Source organism: Colias croceus, chromosome 8 (assembly GCF_905220415.1).
Source record: "Colias croceus chromosome 8, ilColCroc2.1".
NCBI classification, from domain to species: domain Eukaryota; kingdom Metazoa; phylum Arthropoda; class Insecta; order Lepidoptera; family Pieridae; genus Colias; species Colias croceus.
The window spans coordinates 7,763,247-7,778,490 of record NC_059544.1 but is presented as its reverse complement, the minus strand read 5'-3'; the positions used below and the strand labels follow the sequence as shown (position 1 = coordinate 7,778,490).

At 32.9% G+C, this 15,244-nt stretch overlaps 1 protein-coding gene across 1 annotated transcript in view; it reads right to left on the bottom strand.

Annotated features, from left to right (window-relative positions):
• LOC123693866 (Down syndrome cell adhesion molecule homolog) overlaps nt 1-15,244 on the bottom strand; it is a 59,719-nt gene that overhangs the window by 26,430 nt on the left and 18,045 nt on the right. Inside the window, exons 2-3 of the mRNA XM_045639125.1 lie at nt 3,752-3,938; nt 2,169-2,429 (exon numbers count right to left, since the gene is read on the bottom strand). Coding sequence (XP_045495081.1) covers nt 2,169-2,429; nt 3,752-3,938 — 448 coding nt within the window. The remainder of the gene's footprint in view (nt 1-2,168; nt 2,430-3,751; nt 3,939-15,244) is intronic.

Below are 15,244 nucleotides of genomic sequence, written 5' to 3'. Positions count from 1 at the left end.
TAACAATTATCACTTAATTCCTAAAGTCGTACTTATAGTACGAACTCGACATAAATTTTACAAGCTAAGCCCGCATTGAAGTTGGAGCGATAAATGTTGAAATTGCAAACAAAATTATCTCATTTCTTGTTAATGTGTATGTTACAATGGCATTTATGGTGCAGGTTCCTCTATCTCCTCATCCCCGACATTGATCATGTATCTTTGATGTACTATAAATTAAAATGTAAAGAAAATTTTAAATAAAGCCCATTTTATCTAAATATTACCCTAAACTACGAGCAATAATAAAATTTATTAACTATTGCTCGTAGTTTAGGTTTAAACTATCTTTTTCTAAAATTTAATATTTAATATTACCTATTGTATATTTCTTTGATATATCTATGTGTCTATTATATTCATTGTAAAATTTTATTTTTTCATAACATAACGCGACGCGGCTTGAGGATTTGTAATCTTGTATGGTATGGATCTGAATAAATAGTATCTATACTTTTTCCAATATCAAAATTCAGTTTTTATTAGTTCAGGATACATCGCCCATTTTTGCAAGTGACTACTATCAAGCTGATTTTCCGTTTGTAGCTTTATTTTGATGAGACATCGAATAATTTCGTGTACGAAACTCTCGATTGTGGTAGCTAACAGAGATAACAAGGATAAATTTTTTTTGATTTGATGGTTCTCAAATATTTATTACGCAATTTGTAGGACAATTTGTCTGTTGAATTATATAAACATTAATTAAGTGAAAACAAAAAAATCAGCTTGTTAGTAATCATTTATGATGACCTCGTTATCGATACACTTTGGAAAGGGGGACTCTTTGAACCAACCATAGATTTTGTAGGACAAATATTTTTTCGAATAATTTAGGTAATTATCTTGAGATTGAACAAAAAAAATTCAGTTAGTAATAAATATTTGAGAACCATCAAATCAAAAATTTTTATCCTTATTATCTCTGTTAGCTACCACAATCGAGACTTTCGTACACGAAATTATTGGGCGTTTCATCAAAATAAAGCTACAAACGGAAAATTAGCTTGATAGTAGTCACTTTCAAAAATGGGCGATGTATCCTGAACTATATTTTCTATCTCAAATTTAATTATGTACTTATACGTATTGCTCATACAGTAAATTGTGCACCTACCGATTTTTTAATATCGACATTTAAACATTTTTCGCAGTAAAAGTCACATATAAACTAGAATATGTAGCAATACACAAAATAAAAATAAAAGTTACTTGTTATCCTAATACTATGAAAGCTATATGCAGCATGTGTTATTTATATTTGTTTAGAAGATGTTTGTTGCTATTTCACGGAAAAACTTCTGAACGCTTTCTCTGAAATTGTACAATATACAGTTTGATTATAGTCTAGGAATAACCAGAGATAACACAGGATACATTATATGGAAATCTATTCAAGTGATGCCGCGGGGTAAATCTAATAACGTATATTATATTATAGTTTTATCAAAAACACACCCGATTTAATTAATTGACATTTAACCTAAATTAATTTATGGTGGAAACAATTCATCACGGAGATTAATGTATTTTTACGTGCCATTTATTATAAAGCTGAGTTTATTGAATATTAAATTGTGCATCAGCGCATTTAATGACGCGGACAATTAGCTTCTATTACTTGATATTATATTAGCCTCTATTACTGCTAGCATATTATTGAATTTAGCAAAATAATATAATAAAAACACAAAATTCAATTTCACTTTGGTAAAATTGATGCGGAAGGAAACTTTAAATAGGTACATGAATTACTGAAGACCCCCGACTTCGTACAAGTAAAATTGACATGCCTATTTTCGTACTGACTTTCATCCAATATAATATTTGGAAAATGATTTTTTTTGGTATAAAATATTAATTAACTTTTGAGCATTGAAGAGCTCATTTTTATTTATTATTGAAAATTGGTTTCATTTGAGAAGAGCAACAGCTACTTTCGAAGTTTATTTCCGGTTCTGTCCGATAGAAAGTGCTTTCCAAAGCGATGTTAAATAATTTGTGTATGACGGTGTTTGTTTATGACATGTACTATGACGACTCTACGGCACTCCTAGGAGAAATCTGGTTGATAACATAAGCGCTTTATTGAGTTTCGAGTAAAAAAAAATCTACTTAAAACTTACTTAATATCGGGGCTAGGCGATCCACCTGTCGAGGAGCAGGTCAGATTGAGCTCCCGGCCTTCCTGCGCCTGCGCGTGCGTGCCCGGGCTCAGCAGCGGCGGCTGCGGTTGGGTGAGCACGACCAACTCGTGACCCTGGGAGTGCAACGTCCTCCCGGAACCACCTGCCTTGATCCTGCACTCGAACCGGCCATTATCCCGCTCGTAGGTTACGTTCGACACCATCAAATCGTAACGCCCTTCTGATGGAGCGTAGATTGCTCTGTAACAAAGGGTTTCGTTAATTTTGCACGGAAATTCGGTTTAACGTTATTGGGTAACATCTATATTCGGGATATCCATTAGTATGTCATGGAAATAGGTATCTCAAGTGGTAAGACAGAGTCTAAATAGTAATGGGCTTATAGCGTTTGTATGTGTGTAATAATAGTTTACCTGATTACCCAATAGTTTATTTTTGACTGTCAATTATTATTTCAAAGTGCAATGGTTGCATGCTTCAATTCATCACAATTCTATAAAGCTTTTATGTATTATAATAATTTATTGAGGTGGACCTATTATTCCAGTGAAAGAAGTTTCCATATAATAGGTACTAGGTCAGTGTTGATGTAAATCCCTCATTCGCACAACGACCCACACGGCCTTATTCCTCCCCCTCGCATGGAAAACGTATAAAGGCTCACATAACATTACGGAAACTAATACGCTTATTGCACTGAACCATTCAAGTCTGACCTGACCTTTATGATTATAATAAATTAAAATAATAATTCTCGGATGGTCGCACGCTATCCATGTCTTGAAACTTAAGTGATGTGGAAGATTTGCTCTAAATGAGCCTCCACAGAGCTAAGTATGTCAATAATGTCGGTCAAACGAATATAAAGAAATATAAATAAGTATTTTACATTAAAGATAACAATTGAATCAGTCCCATCCTTAGGTACTCGTAAGTAACTCAGGCACGCGTATACACTTCCAATTATTGTTAAACTTAAAACATTTTCCTTTATCAATCTTGATTAGCCATGTTGTTTTTTTTCTCAAGTATTGATTGTTAAGTACAGGTTAATGTTCCAATAATTATCTGGGCATAATCGTGATAATTGTATTTACTGCGAAAAATATCTTTTCTAAATTCAAATAGTTGAATGCCAGCAAATGCTCTAAAAATGGCTAACAAATTTTGCACTGGAATGACAGACACAATGAACGAAGCAGTTTAAAAGAAAGACATAAATTATTTTTTATTCAACAGTGCTCGGAATCTAAAAAAGCTTTTATTCTGAAGACCTATTAGAACAATTGGTGATCTTATCCGCTACACCTATACTCGTGTCCACTTACCACAACTAGATAAATATTTTTGTTCTGAATATTTCACTTTTTATACTAGACGTGTGTAGTTTTTGCATATTGTGAAATTGTATTAAACATTTAGAAATTGTGTGCACTAGTGAATGAAAACCTTATAATGAAGAGCCTACTTAAAAATACATCTAACATTTGTAATTAATCAACAGGCTATAAATACCGCTCCATTTAGACTCTTTAATACATCAATGATTTCCTTGAACTTACTTGTAATTGGTTTCTAACGGTATGTTTCCTATCGCCACGTTATCATGGCCGCTCGCCGTACTCCGCACCCAGTAGTAGGTAGGCGATTCACCAGCGTTCGCCTCGGCACCGAAGCGGCACTGCATCGTGACGTCATCCCCTTCCCTCGCATCGTGCTGCTCATCTTCACACCGAAGCACGCGGATTACTGGAACAAAATTATAACCATTATCGAACACGAAATTACGTGAATTATTGTCAATGTCACTTAGTCGGCAAGTGATTAAATAATACGACGATATGTGAAATATGTGGTATGAATTTGTAATGCTCAATTATCAGCTATTGTCATATTTCCAATTTTAATTCATTGAACTGATAATTTAAATAGTCTTTACGTTGTAAGATTTAAGGATGCTTTTATTTTGTTTAACCGCTACCGAACAAAAACTGGGTGGGTTTACGTTAATGCGAAACCAGTGCCTAATGCCCAGAGTACATTATGTACAGATCATTTAATTGATGGTTGGTGAACCACGAAGTTTATTTTAATGACATTTAATTAATGTTGCATAGCGTATTCACTATGCACATGTAACAGGGCGCGACGCGACGTCGCGGTCGTCCGTGTATAAATAGATTTTTGTTTTCATCACAGAATTCATATTACATAATTAATATAATTCAGTGTATTCTTAAATATAAACATATTTTTATTCATTCGAATAGTACTGTAACTGTACGTAATTTATATAATAAAATTATGCATTACATATTGACGGTATGCAGGAAGGCGTCCATATCACACATATACTTATTAATCAGTTGTGTTAATCTAAGCGTTGGATTAAGAAACATAGACAATTAAATATGTATTCTTTTAGTACTTTCATGGATTAAAAAATAAGTACTTTGAGTTTGTAACAGATCCTTAAAACAAACGAGAAAAAAAATATACACCGTTATGTTCTCATAATAAATATTTTTATTTAAGTAAACAGAACAATAATAATCTAATCATTTCATTCAATGCAAATTCCCACAATTTTTTTATAATAAAATCGAGTTAATAAAAGGCAGCTGGTTATTGAATGCGCCAATTTCACCAATTATTTTTCAATTAAGGCGGTATTTCAAATGAGTAAAATCACAAGGCAATTTCTATATTTAAATATTTTACGTGTGATTACCTTTCTAACGATTTCATATCAGTTATAATTTAATTCCAACCAACGTAAATTATTATTGATATTACCTATTTTTTAATTACATAATAATTATATTGAATCAATGACGTAGGTATGTACATGTGTTGTGAAATTCATTCACAATATTTTACAATTACAACGATAATTAATTAAAAACAAAAGATAATTAAATCAAGTGCAAAATTTAACAAAACAAAATCCTTTTAGTTTTTTTTACACTTTTATGTTATTTCATAAATAAATTATAGGATTGTTCGTCTAAATCTTATAAAATGTACCCAAAACAAGGCAAAGGCGGGAAAATATATTCGTTAACTTGATTTTGAGTTTGAATGCAACGGAACCAAGGCGTTGGCGTGCAGGCGGCGCAGGCGCACGTTGGCGGTCAATGACACGGGGTCGCGTGCGCGGCTAGTAGCTACCAAACTTCTTCCACTATCTTGTGTTTACTGTTTACGCAATAATTACTTTCCGTTACTATTAAAATTATTTATCATTTGAATATATTATATCGTTTCAACATATTACACTACTACTCATACTTAGAGCAATTACCTATATGTAATTTTTAAACACTAACAACAATGACATGATCGAAATAATTACCTACTTTATTTTGGATTGGATTTCGAAACATTTTTTCCATTACATAGAAAATGGTTTCCGGTTGTTTACCTGTACAGATAGAACTTTCTGTTTATAATTTTGTAAGCGTAATAACTATAATATTGATGTAGATATTTTGAAGCTATCCAATCACTCACCAAGGATAAATTCACAATTACTTTTCATAAGTCCCTAGTATAAAAACGATCGAATTGGACCATATTTGAAGATGTTTACACTGTTTACACAGAATCTAAACTATGAAGGACTCAGTAGAGCACCTAAACCGGTTCACAAGAAACGCTAATAATATAAATCTATCGGCCAAAAGCTCACCTTGTAGCTTTTGGCCATATTGGTTTATCGTCATTTGATAAACTATAGGTGTTGGAACAAAATACAGAACAAAAAAAAACAATACATTTGAATTAGAGTATTGATTTTTTCCATCAGAAATTGCGAAAGTGTTTTCTTGTTTATTTATCTTTCATGGTATTGTTAAGCAATTTTATGGTATTGTTGTGTCTCGAGATACTAGCCTATCTAGGCTAGAGAGTAGGCATATAAAGGTTAATTTTTACTAATCAAGATCTATAGAAACATCCAACGTAAGCCGGTAACAGCCAGTAGTCTCAAGTACGGTTCTTTAATATATAACATAAAAAAACTCTATGACGAGAACGCTGCGACAATATAATAAAAGAAAGGTCACCAACGTATTTAAATAACAATATTAATGATGCTGAATGAGGAAAAACTCCAAATTTAATTTATTTGTAAAGCCACATATAATAATGTCAATTACCATAAAATAACTAATGATGTTATCAGGTTATTAATGATTAGAACATTATTCGGGCACTTATCGAGTTTATGACTTATTGGAATGATAATGACTACTGGTTAACCATTACCAATAAACGAAATGTAACTAATATTTATAAATGTACGTAGTCATAAATAGGTCATATTTTTGTGTACTCACTATGTAAGTATGCAGATTTTTGAACTCTTTGGAGCAAGTGGCTTTGATATAATATCTAAGTATAATATTACCTATGCCACTTGTATACTTATGAGTTTAAGAAGTAAAAATATCGTATTATTAATATCGAATACGAGTATTCTCAGTCTAAAGACTATAATGATTGACCCCAGGCGAAAGGTGATGTTTCCGTCCTTCTTTGATAACATGATCGCATGTTTTTTGCTAACAAAACAGTTAAAATGTTAGAATAACACGAAAACATTCCGCAGCGGCCCGCCTTTATCATGCTTTATTCTTATTTGGATTTCAACTACGTTTCTTATATTTTTTACTTTGCTCCTAAGATTAAAATATTTCAAACAAGAGATGAAATTCCTGCACCGTTTTCAGTTAGCTTTATGATATTAGATACTTGAATTTAATTTATTTCTAACGCTTTAACACTTTCATTACCACTACGATTTTCACGATGTTTTCTCGGATGCCGCATACATTTTACGTTGGACTCGCTAGGCGAGTCCCCGGCGCTGCAACACGAATTGAATCACTCGCCAGGCGAGTTCAGTGGCATTGCGTTAGGGTAAAAACAATGTTTTGTTATTTTTGTGGCCGTGACAGTGTACGTTACGTGTTTAACGCAATTAAAAAGAGTTTTACTAACATACGGTGTAATTTAACATATAAAAATGGCAAGAAACACTATAGATAAAAGAAAAGGTAAGTTTGTTTCGTAATTTATGCAGTGGCTCTCAATCTTTTCAAGTTTCACACATTTTTTTATTTAACAATACGAAGGGATCCTCTTTCAATTATAACTCTTAAAGTAATAGACCGAGAGTTGAGTTTAAAGAGCAATACTTACAACAATGGTTACTTAAACAGTTCCTCTGACTCACAAGAGCAATGATAACAAACTTTGTACGAGTATAATAAATATAAAATAGCTCATAGACAACTATTTGCACATTATATTCCACAAGTGTTAAGTCACTATTACATAATCCTTATTACTTTGACATAAGTTCGATAATTGCGTGTTAGTATGTGAATTGGTTCGGAATGCTTTTCATAATAATAACTATGCAATTTATTATCCTTATTGTGTTTACATAAGGTCGGCAATTGCGTGATAAAGTAGCGTGTAAGGTAACCTTTGCCTATTTAATAACACCAAATTCGAGCCCCTGCAAGGTGTAGAACACAATCCGCCGTTGTTTTACGAGTGAATGTGACTTTTGGTAAAATGAAAATAAAAGTATCAACCGTACATATAGATATTTCATTAATAAAAGTTTGAGAATCTATGTCAGTGAACTCGCCTAGCGAGTTCAAGGCATTGCAGAATAGTTTATTTTCTTTCGATTATAAACTGGGTCTGCACACCCGGCCCACCACGTAATTCTTTAGATTAGGGTATATTTAGTCTTCAGTATCATTTTAACCAGAAAATACACATGCATTTCGGAAAAAAATAGCAAACACATTGAACTCGACGGGCGAGTCTACGGCGCTGGAATAAAATTTACGTGGACTCTCCGGGCGAGTCGGTGGCACTGAACGTGTTAACGGCTTTATTCGATGCCTGGTAGCGGCCGACAGGGACACACGTGTTAAGCATTTATAATAAGAAGAACAAGAGGCCATTGTTTAAAATGTCTGCAGTGTGAAGGAGACACGTATATGGTAACCGTAGATCGTGGGAGTATGCGGGCGCCATACAATGTGTCGGATTGCAGCTTGCGGCTGCGGCTGCCATGACAGACCTTGATACCGTGAACGTGTACTCGAATACTGCCGTACTATTCATATCACGATTATGTTTCGAGTCAATTGCTGCTTTAAGTTCATTTACTAACTGCGCTTATCGATTTCGAACCAAACGAATAGCGCTAAGGGTTTATGAACAGGAAGTAATTTGTGAATAATTATTTGGTAATCTCATGGATGATATTAATGAAAAAAAAAATATCTTGAAATCTCTGTTCAAAATCTTGTACCCAATATTAATCTTTTGAATTCCTTTCAGTATCTAATTATAGAACATCATTTCTATGACTGAGTAATGAACGATCAGCCGTGACCGCCGTAAATAAGCATAGATGTATCAACTTTAGAGCGTTTTCATTTCAAGACGTAAGGCGTAATTTGTATGAGAACTTCTGAATTCATTGGCTGCAAAGGAGCTCAAAAGCAAGTTTCTTCTCGATTCTTCTGAGAACAAGCCACGTTCCGAATATGCTAATTTATCAAAGTCTTTAGATATGAACAATGAACATCTGGAAAAGTTACGTGCCAATAAAGAGTTTGGCTTTGTTAAAGGTTTATATGAAACCTTAGCATTAAGGAAGCCGCAGGTGACTGTTAGTAATCAGTCTATACCTCTTATGAGATAAATTACATAATCTTCAACTTAGTTCACAAGTGGGATCTCGGCTTAGAGTTAAAGTTTAACCGAAGTAAAGTACACCCTAGATACCAGATCCTAGATAACTGAAATCAAAACTTCAGTATTGTTAGTTTACGGTGCAATAGCTTCTAAGCAACACCTGAGAAGATTAGATACTTGTAACTTTGGCTTGTCTTAAAACATGAGAATAGGTTGCATTAGCAGACAAGGCTTGTTAACGAATATTACGTTTCCTAACTACTCCAAAATTTCAAAGCCGTCTCGTAAGATCTATAACAACAAACAAAATTCTTCTATGGACAATTCCACGCATTTTGCTCAAATGATATTGTAAATGATAAATCAAATAATTAGTATGTAGAATTATACATCTCCTGACTAGAAATTGATAATGGAGGTCAGGCGGTTAAGTTTCACTTTTTAGAACTCCAACTTTTACAAGACGTGGTTGAATAGCACTTTTTATAAACTACAAAATATTCGAAATATGAATGCCACCTCAAATGTAGAAAATTTTGAATTGGAATAACCAATACGCCAATTAGTACCAATTAATTAAATTCCTAGCCAACATAAAGGAAAAGTTCTAAATTATTAAGGTACTTGTTTCAATTAATCTTTCTTTACAAATGTATTTAGAAATATCGTTCAACCAAATAGATATAAGGTATAATATATAAAATGAAAAAAATAACATCGTTCTAAAACACTTCTTGTAGCGCGACCTAGCTATTTAGCCTTAATTGGATGAAGATTATGCTCCGAGTGGTACAGCACATACGGTTTCAGAGTAACCATACTAGGACACTGGATAACGGTCAACAAGCTGAAGCTACTTTATAATAGGGTTACTATTCTACGTATCTATAGAATTGTTTTCCTGTTGCAATGTACGTAGATTGTCAATATATTTATTTTGTGCTTCAAGCTATCATCACGGGAAAGGAGAATATGCGCACAAAAATCTGCTATTTACCATTTTGTTTTTATATTTATGTAAGTAATCTATATTTTCTAAAATACATAGGTAGTTAAAAGGAAGTCGGAAGAGAGAATTATTTTTTATTATTTTAGATTTAAAAAACGTTCATTAAAGCCATAAATATTCTTTTATTATATTAAATGCAAAATTGCAATGCGAACTTTTGGTGGTATGAATTTAAAAATTATCAACACGTAGGCCTTTAGGCTAGTGTAAAATATTGCAGATCTCGTTTTTGCGATGCGAAAGTGAACGCAACGATGACATTAAAATAGCAGCTGCTGTGACTTCCAATTCGCAGCCAGTTCCAACAGAAATGAGAATATTGTAAATGTCGAATGGTCCATGTTTTACCGCACGCTTTCATCATAGTTAGTATTCTTTGGCTTCGTAGTTCATACTGTGTTCGTGGTTTAATCTCAATAATAATATAAAGATGCAAATGAGATGATAGTTCGGAACTTGGTATAAACTGAGAATATATCTTGCAGACTTTACTACTTCGACACTTTTTTTTTTCAAAGAATATATTTACCAAGGTTAATTAGCGGTGTAGGTACACTAAAATAATGCAAACTAGTGTACTTAATAATGTAGGTAATGTACCTACTGTTCAGTACTTGAATAATATAAAAACAATTAGTTTAATCGAATGCAATGATACACATTTAATCACAACAGGGGAGTATTTTTACGAGCCAAATTAAAATTAAATTACGATGCTATTGGTAATATTGTGGGCTCTCGGAATTCTCCCTTGCAATAAATTACATACACGCGCTTACCTCCGTTAAACTAGCACGCTGGACTTGGTTTAGACAATGTTATAAGGTAATTTAATTATCGCCATTTTGGCTCAGTACCTATTGAGAAACTCGAAACTATTTAGGTAATGTGACAGTAACATTAAATGTTCTCTAGAATATTTATTAACTCAACTAATTTGTATGGTTTTATCATGGTTTCATCAACCATTAATTCTTCTTCGAGGACACTGACAAACGTTTACAATTAAATAGAGCTTTTTAGTAATATCAGAGAATAAATAAACATATACCTAGGATTGGAGTGTGAGGGATGGTAAAGTCAGTTTGAAAAACTTCTACTGGCCAAGTTTTTGCATCTTCGTTTATACTACGACAAAAAATAAAAATATGCTCCTATAGAATGCTGTTACTATAGCGTCATACAAAGTTTCCATAGAAAAAAGCATCTTCTGTTGTTTGTTGACTATGAATATCATAGTGGTTATATATAGTAATTATTCTTAAGCTTATCCCTTTTAATTTAAATTTAAACTAATGCAACCAATATCTCTTCCCCACAGCATACGATGATCCTTTTCATCAGTATGAAGAATTTTAATTGCCTGATTATTATTATGAAGCTCATTACTGAGTCTGAAATCAGTTACAGCGATTTATTAAATTATACAAGCGACGCTATTAAATGGAACATTCCGTAATGATTATACAATTGTTGGTATGTAAATAATTATATGTGTACGCATTTTTACCAAATCATATACAGTTTGTTTACGCAAAAGAAATTCCAAAGAAAAAATCGAGGTAGGTACCTATAAATTGTACGTAAGGGCAATTTATTATCTCTGATTTATTGAAGTACTGCCTTGAATAGTATTAAATTGAAAACCTTCAATCGGTAAGTGCCTACAAATATAATAATGCAGGTAAATGTAACCGAACACTACTACATTGAAACATTTATCCGACACAATTTTACGCATTGGCCTTAAAATATCTGAATTAACTATTATTCTATAATACATTGCAGTGGTCTGCATTTTAGTATAGTTAGTTACGTACATACGTTACAGAATAGCATTGTGTATTTTCCTTATCTAGGTATATCTCATACGTGAAATATTTTATTATACATTATTCGTTACTATTGCGTTATGTATTTCCAGTGAGTTTTAAAATAGATTAGAATAGATTGTTACAATTGAGCTTTGCAGGTAAGTTTATTCAAATTTGATGGATAGTATAGTATCTTGAAATGCCTTTATATAAACTAAAATAAATAAACTAAAATTGAAAATGTTAAGATGCAATTGCTGAAATTAAATACATAGGATGTGTGTATAGGACATAAGTACTAATTTCATACTTTATTTAAACGTGTGCAAACACATAGGATTTCACCACTTTTAAAAAAAGTAGATAAGTACATACTTACTTATTTATAGTAAAAAGTAAAGAAAAAATATATATTTAAAGTTTCTAATATCACTACTGTCAACTAGAATTACTCCTTGCATTTATTTCACATTCGTACAATATAAATCCTTCAGTAAGACCAAGTTTAACTTTTCAAGAATTACTTGCAGTTAGTTGAATTCGTTAAAGTTTTCATATACCTAGATGCCATATATCCCTAACATAAGACTAAAACTTGCTACAGTCGTGCAATAAAAACCTATGTGGCTTGGCCAGTGGCCTATATATAAACATTGCAATCCAATTAATTGAAACTTGCTGGATCCTATTTTAGAATAACAGACGGCTCATAAATTGATGTTGCATCTTCGTTATTTGGATGCACGCACGGCGCAGTTGCCACGAAGCCCGTTGCTTTACCTGCTAAGCCAGTTCCCCGCGCACCCCGCACCCCGAGCTCCGCTCGCCACGATCTGCAAACTGTTTGTTATCTCTTTCTCTCGCGCTACGTTTGATCGACTAACTTGCTCTTGCGCAGCCACAATGAAACGTGATCTTTTTACCTGCGGATCCCGTCCTACACAGCTTACCTATACAACTTATCTCTATTATGTTATATAGACCTTTTAATGGAGAATTAATTTTTCCTTAGAATCGGGAATAATAGCTTCGCCAGTAGAGATTCTTTTATTTCATTTCCTCTTACCTACCTGCTCTTTCAATGTAACTGCAAAATATCTGCAGTGGGAATTTTTAAATCTCTTAACATTTCAAATAAGTATTATTTTACGTCATAGGTGGAAGAATCTTCTGTTGGCTGTCTATGAAATAGAAAGCACTTTTAACTTTTAAGTAGGTGATTAGGCGTAGAGGTGGTAGGTACCTACGTTCATAGTTCAATGGCGGCCAACGCAAACAAGTTATTTTACCGTTTAACAGATAACGCATACTATTAAAATACTCTAATAGTATCTTACTTGTCATGCTCTTTCTTGGTCGTTTCTATAACAATTACATACTTTTTATGAGCTCTCTTACATGGTAACTTGGGTGTTTAAAGGAACACGATAGTGTTGTAACCAGGCTGAAAATCAATTCATTTGAATGAGTTAAGGCACTGAAATAGTAGCGGCCCCGGATGTTCGCGACAGCAAGCGCTGAGGATACCACATGTTGCGATGCCAGTCCACGCACATGTCGAGAGTTCCTCATTAAAAAACAAGCAAAAAATCCTTAACTTATCAGATACTTCACGACTTAAGGACACGAGTCTATTTCTGTAGGTTTTTATATGGCTCTCGGTCGACAGCTGCACGACTGTGAATAATTATATTGTTATTCGATTGAAATTTTAGTCCACCAGCATTCCACTAGACGAATTAATGGGCCAAACAAAAAATAATTGCAAATTCTGTGAGTGGCACACTTGCAACTAACATAAAGGAGGCAAATTAAACATCCATTACGCTTGTAGCTTTTCGACGCAGCCTGCTTGTTGAATTTTACTTTTCATTAGTGCCTTTTTATCATGAAAATCCAACATTGCGGAGGCATTTAATTTAAAAAAATATGCGTCGAAATAGAACAAAACATCGCGTAAAATTATAAGCGCACTATTCAATTTTAGCCGACAAGTATCTGGTGTTATAGAATAAATACTCAACAAATTAAAGAGAAAATGAAATATAAATAAAGTTAAGGACTTATATAAAATTTAGAAGGGGATTTTACACGATTTCCCGACGAGTGCAGTTTCATTTAATCCATAGGACTTAAAAACTCATCTCGACATAAAAACGACAAAATATCGGCCCAGTTTTAACTTAAAATAATTCCAAATTATGATATAGAATACAAAACAAATATTTTCGATGAATAATAATTAATAAGTACACTTCATAGTGTGATATTAAATAGAAAGCCTCTTACAAACAGGACTTTGCAGTTTTATCTACTCGTAACGATATGACGAAAAAAAAGCAACTATAGTTCTAACTTACGCATTGTATAAATTACAAGTGATAACTGCGTTAAAAACAACCGACTTCAAACTTGCACTTGCAAAATTTACAAATACCTACAGACAAAAATGCTCATAAAATAAAAACTACTGGGCCTATCCGAATAAAATTTTTATGGGACCAATTCGACACCATCCCGCATCGAAGAAAAAAAGAATCACGTAAATCGGTTCAGAAACCTCGGAGTAATCGGTGTACATACATAAAAAAAAAAATATACCGGCCGAATTGATAACCTCCTCCTTTTTTTTGAAGTCGGTTAATAAAATACAAAAACATGTCTGTATGAGAACATTTCTCTCAATTTAGAGAGTTGAACATTTCGCATTGACGCCTTTTACATTACCTGCGACAAGTGGAGGGAGAGCGGTACCTACCACAATTCCTCCAGTCAATTTCAATAATATTATTTATTTTATTATTTAATGTTAGCATACTGTTATAATGTAAAAATATAACGACTCCCTGAACACTTGAATGCAGCAATAAATTTATACAAAGGACGGGGAGGTGTATGATTGGAATTTTGAAACGGTTTAAAAAAAATAGGTATCCTACATAACATTCTGAAATATTAAAGTTTAGTTAAAATATCTGCAACGTTCGCCTGCAATTCAACTAACTTATGTTATGTGTCTGTTATTATGACTTGAAACTGTGACATGGTTTTAAGAACCGTCCCTATCAAATATTCATATAAAAAATTTTTGAAATCGTTAAGAAATATGTAAATTTTATCATAGTGGCCCTTCACCTGACCCTCATCTCATACTTTTAATTTATCAAACACACCTCGAATAGCGATGTTACGAACTACGGTTATACTATTTTCCAATATATGGTAATAAATGTTTTCTTTAAATCATGATTACATTACACAATATGTATTCGCTTGTTTCTACTAAAACATTTTGAAGTTATTCTGTAAAAAGCTTTAGCCTACAACCATGAATGTAATTTAGTATCCTAAGTTAAAAATATTCAAAGTATTTTTAATTTGTAGCAAATATCTATTATATTGTAAAACATCCAATTAATTAGTACATTACATAAATTCTCTGTAAGCCGCACATATAAAACTAGCAGTCGAACAACAAAAGCCAATAGTGCCGGTTAAACAGT